The sequence below is a fragment of the Pelobates fuscus genome, chromosome 3 (genome assembly GCF_036172605.1).
Source record: "Pelobates fuscus isolate aPelFus1 chromosome 3, aPelFus1.pri, whole genome shotgun sequence".
Taxonomy (NCBI): Eukaryota; Metazoa; Chordata; class Amphibia; order Anura; family Pelobatidae; genus Pelobates; species Pelobates fuscus.
The window spans coordinates 344,656,715-344,674,805 of record NC_086319.1 but is presented as its reverse complement, the minus strand read 5'-3'; the positions used below and the strand labels follow the sequence as shown (position 1 = coordinate 344,674,805).

General features: G+C 41.1%; 1 protein-coding gene across 2 annotated transcripts in view; it reads left to right on the top strand.

The window, feature by feature from the left end:
- ADAL (adenosine deaminase like) overlaps nucleotides 1-16,040 on the top strand; it is a 66,775-nt gene extending 50,735 nt beyond the window's left edge. For both annotated transcript variants that reach the window (XM_063449123.1, XM_063449124.1), the window contains 4 exons: nucleotides 6,656-6,736; nucleotides 8,216-8,342; nucleotides 13,916-14,016; nucleotides 15,589-16,040. In XM_063449123.1, coding sequence (XP_063305193.1) covers nucleotides 6,656-6,736; nucleotides 8,216-8,342; nucleotides 13,916-14,016; nucleotides 15,589-15,789 — 510 coding nt within the window. In that variant the 3' untranslated portion in view covers nucleotides 15,790-16,040. The remainder of the gene's footprint in view (nucleotides 1-6,655; nucleotides 6,737-8,215; nucleotides 8,343-13,915; nucleotides 14,017-15,588) is intronic.
- The last annotated feature ends 2,051 nt before the right edge of the window (nucleotides 16,041-18,091 follow it).

The window sequence follows — 18,091 nt, the reverse complement described above, 5'->3', positions numbered from 1 at the left end:
ATATTCATACTGCACACACAAACACTTACACGCACAGATATTCATACTGCACATACAAACCCTAACATGCACATATATTAATACTGCACACACAAACACTTACACGCACAGATATTCATACTGCACATACAAACCCTAACATGCACAGATATTCATACTGCACACACAAACACTTACACGCACAGGTATTCATACTGCACACATAATAATGTAAAAAAATACAGACATGTTAACACATCCACAAGCACGCTAACATACAGACACTGATCACACGTATACTCTGACATTCTGCATTATGGGATGCATTTACATAGGAAGTGTATTTTTGTATTTAATCTCCCACAATGCTTCTCCCATCTGTGGCAACAAGGAATTAACCAACCACTTCTCCGTCATACACACCTACCAAAGTAGCAATGAGCATGTGTCTACAATGCTTGTGATATTCTTGTTGATCTAACAAAATCCAGGCCTCTATACTAAAGAAGTTGGACTGCACTGGTCTACATTACTATTTCATTAATAAACAAAAGGATTTGTTTTCTTTTAACTGGGATAGTTTACCAAAACATGTGTTGTTTATTTATTATTATTATTATTGTTTGTGCAGACATTGAACATGGAATTTGCACTGCCACAACAGCTGGTGCAAACCGATTTGCATTTACATGTATTCACATGGCATCAAAAACATTGCAGTTTTTTTATATAGAGAAACAGCATGGTATTGTAAGCTTCATAATAACATAAGGGAAACATTAGCTTGGCTCACAGATTGGCATCACACTTTTAGTTAAAGTAGGGATAAAGGTCATGCAAGAACATCACATTTTAACACTAAACCGAGCATACTTGGCTTAACACCTAATTGTACATACTTTTGTGATTTAATATAGTAGGACAAGAAAAACAAAACACCACTCAGACTCATCCTGCATGTTTAAAACTAAATAGGAGATAGTTGTAGTGGAGATAATGAAATATGCAGGGATACATTAAGGATATTCCAGTGAGAGTCTTAACCGGCTGTACTGACATGTCTAAACATATGACATCAGGTAAGCTTGCACTGTGATATGTCTGGTTAAACATGTGGATAGCGACTCATTAATAGTGCTAAACAGGCTATGGTTTTAAAATGAAGTTGCCACTAGGCCTAGGCTATCTGATATGCTACTGCATGGTAAAACGTAGCAGTTACAGCTAGTTCATCAGCCTCCATCTCCACGACAATGGGGCATAGCACTGGTGATCAGCCCGGCTCTCGGCTCAGCCTATCCCCTTGAGTGGTTTGAGCCAGGTGCAGTCCAGATGGCATTTGCGGGCAGTCGCCCTGGAGCATCAGGATAGGGGTCTCCTCCGCCCCCAGGCCTGGGCGAGGGCCAGCGTCTTATGTCCACAGACTCTAGTACGGTGAGATGCCAAGTCTTTGCCCCTACTGGGGTAGGCGGAATATCCAGACGGTGACTGCTTGCTTTGGCGGAGGGTCTTTGGCCGCCGTGGTCAACGCTTGAGGGCTGTGCCTCAGGTGGCTCTCGGCCCAGGATGGCATTTCTTCTCTGGTGTCTGAGTAGTTGCTGGTTTGCCTGCGGGAGACACCCCCTCCTTGGCACCATAGTGCTTCTTTCAGCTGTAGTACGCACCTGTGGCGTCTGCTACATGCGGTCCTGAAGTATTGCCAAAAAGGCATTGAAGATTTCTTCCAAGCAGTGTAGGCCCTGTTCGACAAAGCTGCATACTGGTTGCTGCCTTAGGCCCAGGACTAGTTTGTTCAGGGGAGCGTCTGTCGCCATCTTGGGCGGTATGGGTTGCTTCATTGTGCCTCAAGATTGGTGCCAGGGCAGTGTGCTGCTGACGATGTGTGCTCAGCTTTTTCGTCCTGTTAACGCACATGAAAGCTCCGTTTGGTGTCCGGTGACTTCTCTGCACCCCCAGCGGTTGATATACCTCAATTTAATTAGCTGTGTTTAGTTTATTAGGAGAGCTCAGCTGTCATGCGTCCGTTCACTAAGGCGGCCAAGCCCAGCCCCCCGTTTATTATTTTTTTTTAGATGGAACCCTATATGTAATAATTTTTACTGCTGTAATTTTGTTTTTATGTATTTGTCTATAAACTATACAAACTAATGTAATTACTGTAATTTGACACCTTATTATATGTCCAACATCTTATCTATCCTTATTAAATACCATCACCTATTACGTGCTAGAACAAGGTAGATTTTTGCCATCATTTTAAGAATAATATTCCAATATGGAATGGCACTCCTGTATTGTAAACTGTGTCGTCACCGTATTACACCATTTGAAAAAAAAAAATTTAAATTCCCCATTATTTGTATTAAAGGGACACTATAGTCACCTGAACAACTTTAGCTTAATGAAGCAGTTTTGGTGGATAGAACATGCCCCTGCAGCCTCACTGCTCAATCCTCTGCCATTTAGGAGTTAAATCCCTTTGTTTATGAACCCTAGTCACACCTCCCTGTATGTGACTTGCACAGCCTTCCATAAACACTTCCTGTAAAGAGAGCCCTATTTAGGCTTTCTTTATTGCAAGTTCTGTTTAATTAAGATTTTCTTATCCCCTGCCATGTTAATAGCTTGCTAGACCCTGCAAGAGCCTCCTGTATGTGATTAAAGTTCAATTTAGAGATTGAGATACAATTATTTAAGGTAAATTACATCTGTTTGAAAGTGAAACCAGTTTTTTTTTTTTCCATGCAGGCTCTGTCAATCATAGCCAGGGGAGGCGTGGCTAGGGCTGCATAAACAGAAACAAAGTGATTTAACTCCTATATGACAGTGAATTGAGCAGTGGAATTGCAGGGGAATGATCTATACACTAAAACTGCTTTATTGAGCTAAAGTAATTTAGGTGACTATAGTGTTCCTTTAAACCTTTTTTCACATTGCTCCATGTTCTTTCACAATTATTTTAAAATGTAGCAAATGACCTCATAATTCAGTCCATACACCACAAGGGCAAAAAATAGAAACGTTTTTATGTATCATCTTCTCTGTGTGCCTTTTCAATGCTGACTACCAGGTGCCACGGACCGGTCTTTTAACAGTAAATGTTAAGGAGCTAATATGGTGGGCAACCAGTTACAGTTTAAAGAGGTTTACATTTCTGCATTTCATTTTATTATTTTAACACCTAATACATACATATTTGTTAAATACGGGGGATAAGTAAATATAATATTAAAATAAAGGATGTCCACCTTTAACAGTGCAGTATAGAGCTGCTGATACTAATTAAGATAACCCTTGCTGGCGTTAAGTTTTTACTGACCAGATTATGATGACTGCAAAGAATGCCTTTGATCCTTCACGGTTTAAAGCCTACTGGACAAGACCACCTTTACCAGGGAGCACATTCATAATTAGCCATAATTGTCTGTCCATCCCTCACCCACCCCATTATAAATCATATATGTCAAAGGGACTCTCCAGTGCCAGGAAAAATATCCCATGTTGCTGAAGGGGTTAAAACCCCTTCAGTGACTTACTTGAATCCAGCGCCGATGTCCCTTGGCGCTGGGTCAGGCTCTGCCCATGCTCCTCCCCCGCTGATGTCTGCCGGAGGGAGAGACCTAATGTGCATGCGCGGCAATGGCCGCGCGCGTGCATTAGATCTCCCCATAGGAAAGCATTATTCAGTGCTTTCCTATGGGGATTCTGGCGACTCTGGAGGTCCTCATGCATAGCCTGAGGACGCCCAGCATAGTTTAAAGCACTTTCCGTGTTCTAAGAACACGGAAGTCCCTCTAGTAAGGAAAAATAAAAGACTCAATTGAAAGATGAAGGGGAGAGGAAAGGAATCAGCTCATACGTCAGCCTGTGAAATTATTGGAATTAAGAAAGCAGAAAAAGAAAACAGTTTCTAGACAGCCACTAGAGGAGGACTTAACCCTACATGGTAATTATTGCAGTTAATAAAAACTGCAATAATTACACTTGCAGGGTTAAGGGTGGTGGGAAGTTGTCTGGGTGCCTACAGTGTCCCTTTAAATGAATTATTTTAAAGCGGCACTGTCATGCCGAATCCCGTTTTTTTTTTTTTTAACCCCCCTCCCGCCTCCACTACATCCAATCGACCCCCTAATCACCCCCAAATGCCCCTAAGCCCCCCACATTACCTATTTTTAATTCTTTATTTTCTGCCCGATCTATATTCAGGGCGCCGCCATTTTTGTGTGGGTAGGTGAAGTCCCTGTGGGACACGTCATCTACCCACACTACACAGACTGTGAGATTCCCGCACATGCCCAGTGAAACACCTGGACATGCGAACGGGAATTTCATCTATTCATTCATTCATTCATCAGACAGACGAATGAATGAATAGAAACATCAGACGAACAAACTAACCCTGAGTATCAGTGTTAGTTTGTTCGTTCAGTTTATTACAAGGAGGGAGCTACCGGCGTGCAGCTCCCTCCTTGTAATATGTAAAGACAGAAGCGGCAGGGAGCTGTGCTCCCCACCACTTCATACGCCCCCCAGGTCCCCCCTCACTCTATGGGGGTCAATATGACCCCCATAATAGCACAAGGGAGATTAAAATCTCCCCAATGCCCCTACTCGCTATACCGCGAGTAGGGGCATGTCCACTAAACAGTGAGCAGCCTGTGGCTGCTCACTGTAAAAAAAATGGTAATAAGGGGGGGGGGACCTACTGTCCTCCCCCCGGCCCCCACCCCTGTCCTCCCCCCTGGCTCCCACCCCTGCGCGGTGGGTGGGGGCCCTAAATACCCCCCCCTCCCCCCCATCAAGGTGACTAGGGGTCCCAAGCCCCTAGTCACCCCCCCCCACCCAAAACATTCTATCCCTTACCTACCCCCCTCACCCTAAAAATAGTGAGGGGGGAATAAAATAACTAACCTGTAAAAAAATAAATTAAACTTACCATTTGACGTCTTCTTTTTTCTAAATTCTTTTTTCTTCAGCCCCCCAAAAGGCCAAATAAAAATCATACCCGTCGCACTTTAAAAAAAAAAAAAAAAAGAGTGCAAACAAAAATTAATCCATGTTCACCCATGGAGGGCACGCCGCGTACTGAGCTCCGCAGGGCGGGTCAAGGCTCATAAAGCCTTGCCCCGCCCTGCAATTAGGCTTAGAACACACTGATTGGTTGGTTTAAGCCAATCAGAGTGCTCTGTGTCATTTTACACAGCGTGGGAAAATTCAAAAGAACTTTCCCACGCTGTGTAAAATGACAGATCACTGTGATTGGATGGTTTTCAAGTCATTTAGGGCCCCCACCCACCGCGCAGGGGTGGGGGCCGGGGGGGAGGATAATAGGTCCCCCCCCCATATTGTTTTATTAGGGCCCCCACCCACCGCGCAGGGGTGGGGGCCGGGGGGGAGGACGACAATAGGTCCCCCCCTTATTGTTTTATTAGGGCCCCCACCCACCGCTCAGGGGTGGGGGCCAGGGGGGGAGAACAGTAGGTCCCTCCCCCTTATTGTTTTATTAGGGCCCCCACCCACCGCGCAGGGTGGGGGCCAAGGGGGGGGAGGACAATAGGTCCCCCCCCTTATTTTTTTTTTCAGGGCCCCCACCCACCGCTCAGGGGTGGGGGCCAGGGGGGGAGGACAGTAGGTCCCCCCCCTTATTGTTTTATTAGGGCCCCCACCCACTGCGCAGGGGTGGGGGCCGGGGGGGCGGACAATAGGTCCCCCCCTTATTATTTTATTAGGGCCCCTACCCACCGCGCAGGGTGGGGGCCAAGGGGGGGGAGGACAATAGGTCACCCCCCTTATTGTTTTATTAGGGCCCCCACCCACCGGTCAGTGGTGGGGGCCGGGGGGAGGACAGTAGGTCCCCCCTAAGTAATCTTTACTTAGCATTAGTAAATGTGGCTGAAAGACCAATTTAGGTCTTTCAGCCTTTTAGTAGATAGCTCCCTGATACCGTGGGAATTAGGGAGTTATCTACTAAGCGGCTGCAAGAAGCAGCCGCGGCAATGAATAGGATCGGAGTTTCATTCATTAGAATGAAATTCCGATACGATCAAAGTACCGAATTGCATCCTAACACCAATGGAGAAACAGTGCTCATTCTGTTAGGATGCAATTCGGCAGTTTTGCCGGCGTTCTGTCTAAGTGACAGGACGTTCGGCAATACTGACAGGAAGCATTGTGGGAACAGGGAGGAAAGCTAGGGATCATGGGAAAATTGCTCTGACCAGCGGAAATGAAGCACACTTTGCTCCTCCGCTGGTCTGAGCTGGTCAAGCGGAGGAATCCTCCATAAGACAAAGAGTCCCTACTTTGTCTTATGATTTTAAAGAAAACTAAAGAAGACAGGAAGAAAAGAAGAACAGATCCTGAGAGAGGGGGAGAAGAGGAAGAGATTGAGGAAAGGTAAGTTCGGCATGACAGTGCCGCTTTAAATTGCATGATGAGTCATATATTTTAGAAGGTCCTAGAACAGGGACAGGCAACCTGTGGCATTCCACACGTTGTGGACTAACCCCCCCTGATGCTTTACCAGCATTATGGTTTTAAGAGCATTATGGGAGATATAGTCCACAACATCTGGAGTACCATGGGTTGCCTACCGGTGTCTGGCAACATGGAATGTGTTAATAATGTATACACTGTTCTGCTATTAATACGATTATATATTTTTTTCAAACTATAGGTGGGGCATGGGAAGGACTTCATGGATCCTCTCAATGAAGCAAAGCGATCTGGCCTCAAACTAGCTCTTCATCTATCTGAGGTATATTTGATAAGAATGTTACAGCCACTCTTCCTAAAGTATTTACTCGTTTCGGGTCTGCATGAGCATTTTTCTGTTTAGCCAAAGCAGAACCTTTTTCCTGATCACAGATACATTGCGTTCCCACTTTAACGCAAGGCAGGCAATCTAAATCTTTTCAACTCATTTTGGCTGTACTGCAGGTGGGAATTGTTCTCATTCTAGGGTCCTCTATTGTTCCTGTAAGTTCATTTGTAATTGTCCTATTTATAGTTAAATCACCCCTCTCATAATATTGTAATGCGCTACGGAATCTGTTGGCGCTATATGAATGGCAATAATAATAATAATAGAAGCGAATTGTATGGAATTATTAATGAAAACAGGGACTCTGGAGAATTGACCAGGAAATTGCAGGTGTAAACCAAAATAATGTCAAAAAAATTGCTTAATCCCTTAAGGACCAAACTTCTGGAATAAAAGGGAATCATGACATGTCACACACGTCATGTGTCCTTAAGGGGTTAAAGTGCTCTGTCAGTCAGGGGTCCTGGAATGACACTTTCTGCAGGAGTGTGTATATCAGTGCTAATGTGAGAGTGTCAAAAGTGTATCTGAATAAGATGATTGATGCTGCCCGTGGCTCCTGACCTGAAGACCAAGACAGATTATACTTGCTACTGCTTGTTCCCAGGGTGCCTGCAAGTCTGTCAGGTCAGCATACTATGCATGCTAAGAGTGGGTACGTGTGATTGCCAGCTCCCTGATTGACAGGATTTCTATGTGGATCTATGAGCTCTGTTTGAAAGGAACGCTATAGCGTTAGGAATACAAATGTGTATTCCTAACGTTCTAGTATCCTAGTCACCAGGTGACAAACCCCCATCCTTATGTTGAGCCACGTTGAGCCAATCAAGTGGTCTCTCTAATGTCAGTATAATAATGACAAGAGCCATTTAAACACTGCAATGCACTCATTGGCGTTCCTGCGGATAGGAAATGTTTTATAGGGTTCGAACAAGAGGGACGTGGCATCCAGACATTGAGCTGAAGTGGTCTGGGTATCTACAGTGTCCCTTTAAAGCCCTATTTTGTTAATTATTTAATAGAAACAAAAGCAAGGATTGTATCCCATAGCCACATAACAAACTAAGATGAAGTGGCCATGGTGCTTACTTTTCCCTTACAATCCAACTTTCTCCAAAGTTTTTTGTAATTCCATGATCAATTTTCAACAATTTCTGGTTTGTTTGAATCGCTTAGTTTAAAAAAAAAAAAAAAAAATGTTTTTAATTAAGCTGGAAAATGCTTGTATGAGAAAAAGCAACAGTGTCCTAATTCCTGAAGTATTCTTGCTAAGAAGCCAATAGTTGACAAATTCATCTTACTGTTCTTTGTTTTATCCAACTATTTGTCGACCAAAGAGGCCTGAATTCTATGCATAATTTAAGAATATTGTGCACAGCTTCCTCATTTACTTGGACTTGTTATTTCTTACAGATACCCAGTCAACAAGAGGAAACCGCACTTCTGCTTAATCTCCCCCCCGATAGAATCGGACATGGGACTTTTCTGTGTAACTCACCTGATCTAGTAGAGATGGTGAAACAGAAACAAATTCCTCTTGGTGAGAAAGTAAAGGGTTTACATTATTACTCTTATCCTAAGGGGGCATTGTAACGTCAGAGCTTTTCAGAAGGATAACATCTTTATTATATATATATTTGAAATTTTGCTGCAAGTTGCTATGGCAAAACATGATAAAAGAGTGGGACTTTATAACAGGCCAATAAGAATGTGTTTTTTTTGGGGGGGGCTGCGGAGACTGGGCGAGTTGGATGTGTAACAAGAGTGCATTCCATAAGGAGGGGGCAGGGCTGGGGTATATCGTGTAATGAGTGAGGAGATGTAAGCAGGGACTGAGAGCTTTGTAAATAATCAGGAGCACTTTGAACTAAGTCCTAAATAAAACGGAACGCCAGTGTAGAGACTGACAGAGGTAGGTAAGGTAGGTATGTATGTATGTATATGTGTGTGTGTGTGTGTGTGTGTGTTTGTGTGTGTATATATATATATATATATATATATGTGTGTGTATATAAATATACCTTTTTTTTTTTTTTTTAACTTTTTTTACATATCCTTGAACATCCAATGTTGTGTATACCTTTAAGGAAAAAGAAAAAACTGAAATAGCGCAGTACCCTTATGTACACAAGTGTGATATACACATAAATTGGAACACTCACATATTCCAGAGCTATAACCTAGCTCTGGGAGTTATTTGCCTGTAGGTCTGTTTAGGTGACCTGTCCCTTTTCTTTTTCATGAAAATATTTGTTACAAACGGTATCACACTATATATAAATCTCTTTCCTTGAGATCCTGCATATTACTGCTGAATACACAAGAAAACTCCTAAACTAATCTCCATAAAGAAACATTGGATGTTCAAGGATATGTAAAAAAATACCGTGTGTGTATGTATGTATGTGTGTGTGTGTGTATATGTGTATATTCCTTGTTTGCATTAGGTGTACTATTAAGTTTTATGCACATATTTACCGTATATACTCGAGTACAAGTGCTGAAAAACCCCCACTCGTCTTATACTCGAGTGTGTGTCTGTATTATGGCAACTTACATTGGCATAATACAGACAAGGGGCTGTTGGGGGCTGGCAGCGAGCGTTTACTTAACTTTCATGCAGCTCCTGTCAGCTCCCTTCTCTCTCCTGCATTCCGGTCAGCTCCCTTTGCAAATCTTGCAAGAGCCGCGGGGTCAGAGCTCCGCACGGCACTCACACCGCGAGACTTGCAGAGGGAGCTGACCGGAACGCAGGAGAGAGAAGGGAGCTGACAGGAGCTGCAGGAAAGGTAAGTAACAGCTCTCTGCCATCCCCCTCCACTGAACTGCCAATGCCACTGGACCACCAGGGAGTGAGAGCTCCCCTCCATGCCATGTATCAAGCAGGGAGGGGGGACGAAAATAAATATAAATAATAATAAAATAATATATAAAAAAAAAAATAATAATAATTAAATAAAAAATAATAATAAAAATGCCCACCCCCCCCACCAAGGCTCTGCATCACATACTCATACTCACACACACACACTGCACTCACACACACACACTGCACTCAAACACACACACTGCATTCACAACACACACTGCACTCATACACACACTGCACGCATTACACACACACACTGAATTCATTACATACACACACTGCATTCATTACATACACACTTTAACCCCTTAAGGACACATGACATGTGTGACATGTCATGATTCCCTTTTATTACAGAAGTTTGGTCCTTAAGGGGTTAAATAAATATTCAATTAATATAATTTTTGGGGGATCTAATTTTATTTAGAAATTTACCAGTAGCTGCTGCATTTCCCACCCTAGTCTTATACTCCAGTCAATACGTTTTCCATTTTTTGGAGGTAAAATTAGGGGCCTCGGCTTATATTCGGGTCAACTTATACTCGAGTATATACGGTAAGCGCTCCACTGAATCTGGTACAAAAAATATCCTAGAAGCCTCCATCGTCTAATCCAATGTGTGCCTTGGCTGTGCCAGGATTGAACTGGATTGTGATATCATTTACTAAATCTTTAATATGCATTAAAAAACGGATCATCACATGAACACAAGTTATCTCTAATTATTAATGCTTTATTTAGTGGTGTAATTTCTAGAAAAGTGACAGTTCTATTTTAGATTATACATCAACCCTACACACGCAGGCAAGTAGCTATGCATAAAGCAGCTCTGAAGTGGTAAGAAGGTAATATTAATATACGCCTCTTTTGATGTTTAGAGTTTCTAGCGAACTTCAGTAATACTCAGAAATGGTGAAGGGGTTCGCCTGCTTTGCGATGCTCATGATGATCCGTGACTGTAAAGTAGAATGTCATTTTTAAAATATACAGAGGGAATGAATAATGTATAATCCATACTAAGCACAGCTAGCTTTATGTATCAAAGTAAAGACTAGTGGCATGTCCTATCTTCAGTGTCTAGTATTGGATTGATCTTTATAGCACGTGACTGTGTTCAAAATCAGACACTGACCAATATTGGCATTACAGTACATCCTGTCCACACACCTTCGCATCTGTCTTGTGTGACTTTTCCCTTTGCCACCCAAGGCCATGTCCCACAAAGAAGTCTATTCTCTTAATGCCCAATGTTAGGAAGGGTAGGGAGACGCAAGCAGGCTTTGCTTGCAAGGGGAGAATCAGAGAAGTCTTGTCACCAGTGTACTGAGCGTGCTGACGACCGGCGTATAATATGCACAGAACTGACATTTGGCAGTGCGGAACAGAGTTATTTGCACTTTTGTGCATGGTGTACTCTGTTTGTGCAGTGTTTCAAGTCGAAGTGGTCATGGACAATTCCATTCTCTGTGACCACTGCAAAAAGCAGAAGTGGTCATGGACGTTCGAGTAACTGTTTAAGTAAGTCTTATGATTTATAAAGCACCGGCATATTCCAAAGAGCAGTAAAATTCTCTCCTAATTGGTCCCCCATAAACGTTACTGCCTATCTATAGTCCAAAATGAGTGCTACTGCCAGGCTAATTTCTCTCTCCTGTCTCTCCTCCATTACCTTGCTGCCCCTCCCTCCCCCCTCTGTCAATCCTTACATTGGCTTCCTGTATCCTATAGGAGTCATTTCTATGTACTAACCCTTACATAGTTACATAGTTACATAGCTGAAAAGAGACTTGCGTCCATCAAGTTCAGCCTTCCTCACATATGCTTTTGCTGTTGATGCAAAAGAAGGCAAAAAACCCAGTCTGAAGCGCTTCCAATTTTGCAACAAACTAGGAAAAAATTCCTTCTTGACCGCAAAATAGCAGTCAGATGTCTCCTTGGACCAAGCAGCTATTACCCCACTAATTAGAAATTATATCCCTGTATGTTGTGTTTTTGCAAGTATTTATCCAATTGCAGTTTAAACATCTGTATGGACTCTGACAAAACCACCTCTTCAGGCAATGAATTCCATATCCTTATTGCTCTTACTGTAAAAACACCTTTTCTTTGCCTTAGATGAAATCTCCTTTCTTCAAGCCTAAATGTGTGACCTCATGTCCCCTTACTTACAAAGCTCTAAACAACTCTAGTCCCCGTTTCTTCATTAATTTGTAGGTATGCCCCTTCTCGACCTCTCCTCTCTGCCGGTGACGTTTTCCTGTCCTGTTCATACCCTTACTGCTAACTCGCACTTGCAGGCGGCTGCGTTTCTTTTGAAAAATCTGCCTACCCACATCAGACTCTCTACTAGCTTTCAATACTATTTAAAAACCCATCTCTTCACAAAAGATTATGGTCTCCCAGTGTAACTTCTGTCTCACAAACCTGTCTCTTAAAGGGCCCCACTCCACTCTCTCTCTGCTACTTTCTCACTTTGTCACTTGGTTGCTACCCCCCTCTCTGCCCATCCTGTTATGTTTATTTTATACCCCACCTCCTCTAGACTGTAAGATCGTCTGAGTAGGATCCTTATTAACTTATTGTTGCTGAAACAGTTTGTAATTGTCTCATTTATCGTTAAATTTTCCTCCTTTACAATATTGCAAAGTGCTGCAGAATAAGTTGGCTCTATATAAAAATGCCAATAATAATGGTTGGACACACATGAGCAAAAACAAAAATAGGTCCCGGCACCAACAAGCTACCTTGCCTTGATGTAAACTTTTGTTGATTACAATAAACTTCACATTCTTACTTATGACCATTTTCTGAGATTTGTCTTGCTATACACCAGAGCATCCCTTATTGACTACTGGGTAAACTAACTTAATATCTTTACCCTATGTCTGTACTGATATGACATTCAGTGCTCTGGTATTGGGTGAGTTAGAGGACTTTCACAGATTACCGGATTGGCATTGCCAACATATTGCTACAGAAAATGTTTCGGAATTCACTGTATCAATCAAACAAGTTGTTCTGTTAGTACCTCTATCTTGAATTATGCAAACTGTAATATTGCAGAATGTATGAGCTGTCAAGGACTGATGGGCAAATTATTTGGTAGGTTCTGTAAAAACAATCTGTGGCCTTTGTATCCATTTTACTACTCACTGTATTAAATCGAATTAAGCTTGTCGTGACTCACTGATGTAGGTATGCACAGAATAGCAAGACGTGCATTTGATGACACAGTTAACCTCCCATCTCTAATCGGCAAAGCTTGACACACCACAGTAATCCAATAAGTGGTTCTAATTGGGTGCAGCAGATTTCAAAAGATGTTACTGGAAATGTGATAAATGACACGAAAAACAAAACAGAATTCATTTCTACACATTTATTTACAGATCTCGTAGCCATGTTGATTGTAGTTGGTTCTGTATCCAGAGTCTTCAGTATATACAATATCGACCAAGAGTGTGTAACCTTGGTACCTCATATCTTCTTTATGGTTTATAGTTGACTTTGCTTGGCATCAGGAGAAATGTTCTATTATCTACAGTATGGACTTCCAACCTCTGGTATGGACTAACCCAGAGGTTCTGTATGCCATAACCCAACCTGACAACTAGCAGAGCTTGATCCAGTTGGATTTTATGTGAAAGATAGCCATTTAGTTATAGATGTTCATTGTTTATCTTTATTAATGCAGTTTGGTGTCAAATATTTATGGTTTTAAAAAGATACTCTACCTGTTGGTTGTAATGGTTTGTTTGCTATTTACCACTGAAACGGATAGCTAGAACTAAGATAGCCAGATTATTCACTAAAGTGTGAATTGCCCAGGATTTAAAATAAATCCAAAGCGTGTCAAACTTTGGACCAAAATAGCCCAACTGGAATCGTAGCTAACTTGGAGAAGTTTACAAATTTGGCTGGTGTGGCTTCAAATTTAAAATTCTTGTGAAACAATAAAGACCTGGGACACGCTTTCTTAAATAGGCACTTTTTTCCCCTAAAATGATTAATATGTTCAATGCACTTTCAGTATAGATCTGTTTTAGGCTAAATAAAACCAGTTACTCAATGGGCAGCCACACAATGGTGCAACGGTACATTTTTCATAAAGGGGTACTGAGCATAATCTGGTCCAAATCTTACCTATATTTAGCTGCAAAGAGCATGTATTCTTATTTATTTCTTTTTCTCTGACCATGCACTGTTCTTTATATAACTTATTGTATCTCTCTCTTTTTGTGTAGAGCTCTGTTTGACTTCAAACATTAAAGGACAGACTGTGCCATCATTCGACAAACATCATTTTGGGTTCTGGTATAACTTGGGTCATCCATCTGTCCTGTGTGTAAGGAACCTTCTTGTTAATAAAACACATGTATTATTGGCTAGATCATTATAGTAGCATTATGCATGATATGTAATGAAAACTGTAATGTATTGAATGTTACCGTGTAAATACAAATACAGCTAGTATAAAATCCACAAAGCAACGTCACCAAAAGATTTAAAGGCCAACCCCATACAAGATCTTTCCTGGGTTATAGTACAAACCATTGTTAAGGGACAGATTGTATGAATGTTGCATACTATAGTATTTGTTTGTACTGTTCTGGCAGACAGTTTGAGAATTCCAAACATACGAAATTTAACCCTATGCTCAAACTCCCACTACTCCTGGGCGGCCGCAATGACTATAGTACAAATCAGCCCTAATACATACAGTAAAAATCCAAGACAAAAGTTGCTTGCAAACTATCCCAAATCCCTATTCACATTTAAGTCACTGGAGGTTTTTAGTATCACTCCAGTGGCCATTAAAGTGTAAGCTCACACTGAAAGGTTCTTACTTAAAGACATGGATTATACGTACACCATACATCTATACTTTACTGACCCGTATTTCCCTGGACATTCATGGGTACTCGGGACTGGCTATACAAAGGGGGTGAGGATTTACTCTCCACAATCAACTTCTTGGCAACGCATACCCCTCAATAATTATGCCATGTTTTGTTATGTTTGTTTACTCATTAATTTATGCTTAATGCGCAAGATAGGCATATACTTTAATACACTAGATTGAAATGCATCGTACAAAGCTACCCAAACTAGCCTATCAACCGATTACTCTCACCGCCATGCCCAAGAGGCGAGTATGGCACATTAAGCACAAAATACATATGTAAAAACATGAGCAGCACTAATACGATAAGCGACCCTATTCCAGCAGGTCTTAAAATTTAAGCGAACCGCTTCACATTGCATAGGGACCTGGGTATAAGCTAAAGGATACCCCCAGTGTCGCACTGTAATACCATGCACTACACATACTGATTCCACCACGGTAAACGCATGAACCAAACCTGTCTGCATAACATAAATATTTTCATGTGAACCGAAGCTTTAATGCTATGTTGTGTAAACTTGATATAATATAAAAATTGTGCTAGTTAAACGTATACCCCGCATGTTAAGCGTGGGACAAGCCGGAGGACTGCTTTCGGGGCACCTCAGGCCTGCCTGTAATATACACGTGCACTACAAAAATAAAGAATTTTTAAAAATAAAAATAAAAAAAAAAGTGTAAGCTCACCTGCCATGTCAAGGCAAAACCTCTTATCTTAGGCAAGTCATACACTAAAACTCCACATGAGATGGGGTAAACTGACGAGCAAATTGGAAAATTCCGACCTAAATAGTGTATCTGGAATAATCACTGATTTGGAAATGTCTCCATTTGTACTATTTTGGCCTATTTTTTCCTGTTCATTGTAAATTCAGACTACATCATGTAAGGAAACAACCGTTATATCGTTTGGGAATTGATTTTTATTTTTTTTTATACCACATTTTAATGCATATATAGTTTGCTGCCTTGTAAAATCGTTCCGAATGTATTTTTTTTTTTTTTTTGCAGACTGATGACAAAGGCGTTTTTGCCACCGATCTTTCGCTGGAATATCAACTCGCTGCTAATACATTCAACTTGACCTCACAACAAGTGTGGGACCTGTCATATCAGGCCATAGATTATATCTTTGCATCAGAAAGTGATAAATCACACTTGAAGGAGAAGTGGAACATGCTAAAATCAGACGTATTTAACCACATCCTGTGAATTCCGGACTAAACTGGAGGAAATATAGAGCTTGAATTGTAACAAGAGACTGCAAGAAAAGATTAACATTCTAGACCTCATATAGAGTAAATGTTGCAGGATACGTCATTAGTCTGTGAGTCGCACAAATAGTTTTTATTATGACTTTTTTATAAGATAATGCAAGTTTTAAATGGATTTTAAATTATTTCTTCCATTGAAAATAATACAAATCTTAAGTTACGTTGTGTTTTTTTTGTCAAGTGTAATATACAGTATTTTAAAGTTAATTGATATGCATACAAAACGGATTCGCTGTCATTATTCATTTAGTATTTATATTACATAACCACGTCTGACAAGCAAAATACAGAGTACATGGGGAAAGATTATGTTTATCAATTTGATCTTTTTATTTTATTTTATTTTTTAGAAACATATTTTTATTTCTCGTTAAATTAAGAAAATTTTATTTTGGGTTACAGGGTTAAACTGTGCAAAATAAAGCAAAACATGGGGTGGTGGTGGGAAGTAAAATACATTTATTTGAATTTGAAAATAGCCAAACCGATGAGGCCAGCTAGTCCGTCAGCTCCAAGAGCCATCCCGCCGCCAATAGCCATACCAACGAGTCCATATTTCTGCATGTTTTTTTCGATTATTTTCTCAAATTCCCTGGCCTGCGAGTTCTTTGGTTCTTTCTTAAGAAGAATTTGGACGTATTTCAGAGCTTCTTCATACTCTTTTTTTACCTGTAATGTGTTGTAGAAAGGTAAAATGACTAGATTCTACTATTTCATGACGGGAAGTCATGATTGTATTAATGACACGGAGGCGAGTATTATGCTGCACTATTTCTTTATTTCCCTCAGCAGCAAAGAAATCTAACATTAAAAAAAATCATCCAATAACAAATGTATAACATCAGAGGTCAATCTTCCTAGTAACCGGAACAGCCAATCAGCATCCAGTCCTTGGCATAATAGGCGGTAGCCATTAGATCACTTCCTCTTTCTTGCAATCCCGAAGAGAAACAGAATATCCAGAACAATGACGAAAACTAATCTACAACAGGCTTGTAACCGCAGCCGGTTCCCTTATTTACCACTGTAACGTCCTAAGGGATAGAACTTAGCAGGGTTAACGATACAGATATCTTAGGCATAATATTATGTAGTTATAATATTATGTAGTTAGCAAGAGATCCTCTATCTAAAATATATAAATAATTGAGAATACAATATAAATACATGTCTTGGAAGCAATAAAGTTTTGTCTTTTTAGATATTTATTATATAAAATCCATTACAACAATTTATAGCAGAGTATATGCTTGCAATATCATTTAAATAGAATAACATACCCTCCTGAACAAATCAACATGTCGGCCTCTCTGGCATTATAATTTGAAACCGCATCTCTGTCTCCAAATCTCTCCCCTCTTTCTAACATTTAAAAGGTATATTTATACCTTCGATGCTCATTTTAGAACCTCCCTTAACTTGGCAAAGATACAAGGCCAGAACTAAAACGTAAGGGTGCACACGTCATGGGAAATTCCCTGAATTGGGGAATTTCCACTAATCTAAGACAAAATGGCGTAAGTCAGACAAGGGGGGACAGATAGGCAGATTGGGCACGCCCGCTTCTAAGGCTCTGGGTCCTACAGAGGGGAACACTGGTTGGGGACACGGATACCCGCCCATAACTGAGCCCTAGCCGGGGTACCCTCATGGACCACAGGGGTGCGGGGGCGGTCCTGTTCATATTAGGGGTATGGAAGTTAACCAGGGCTAATAGCAAGGTGGTAACAAAACACAGAAAGCTATAAGTTTCAGTTGAATTTTAATGTTTTCTTTTTCAAGTAAAATATATTTGATAAATTGAAGGATGGCACAGAGACACTAAACTGATAAACAATGTCATGCTTCAAAATGTGTATGTACCTTATAAACACTGATGTGCCTCATACGTTTTTGGCTTCTGCGTAAGCCTCATTGTACCTGCCATGATACGAGTCTGTCATCCAAAAAGAAATTTTTAAAAATGGCGTGTCAGGATGACGTAGCATAGCCTTAAAGACGTTATGCAATACTTGTTTTTGTATAAAGCTAAGACAAATTGACGTAAACTTGTTGGCGACGTAGGTGAAGCAGGCTCAGAGGGATCAGTGCAAATGGGGGAAATGCATAATTAGTTTCCGTAGACCAATTTTGGGGAAAAGCTTTGTTGCCAGAGCTGCCAGGTCTGGTCTCCAGCTGAAAAAGCGAGGGGTTTGAGCATTCAGTTGAGAGGCAAAGAGATCTATTTCCAACGGTCCCCT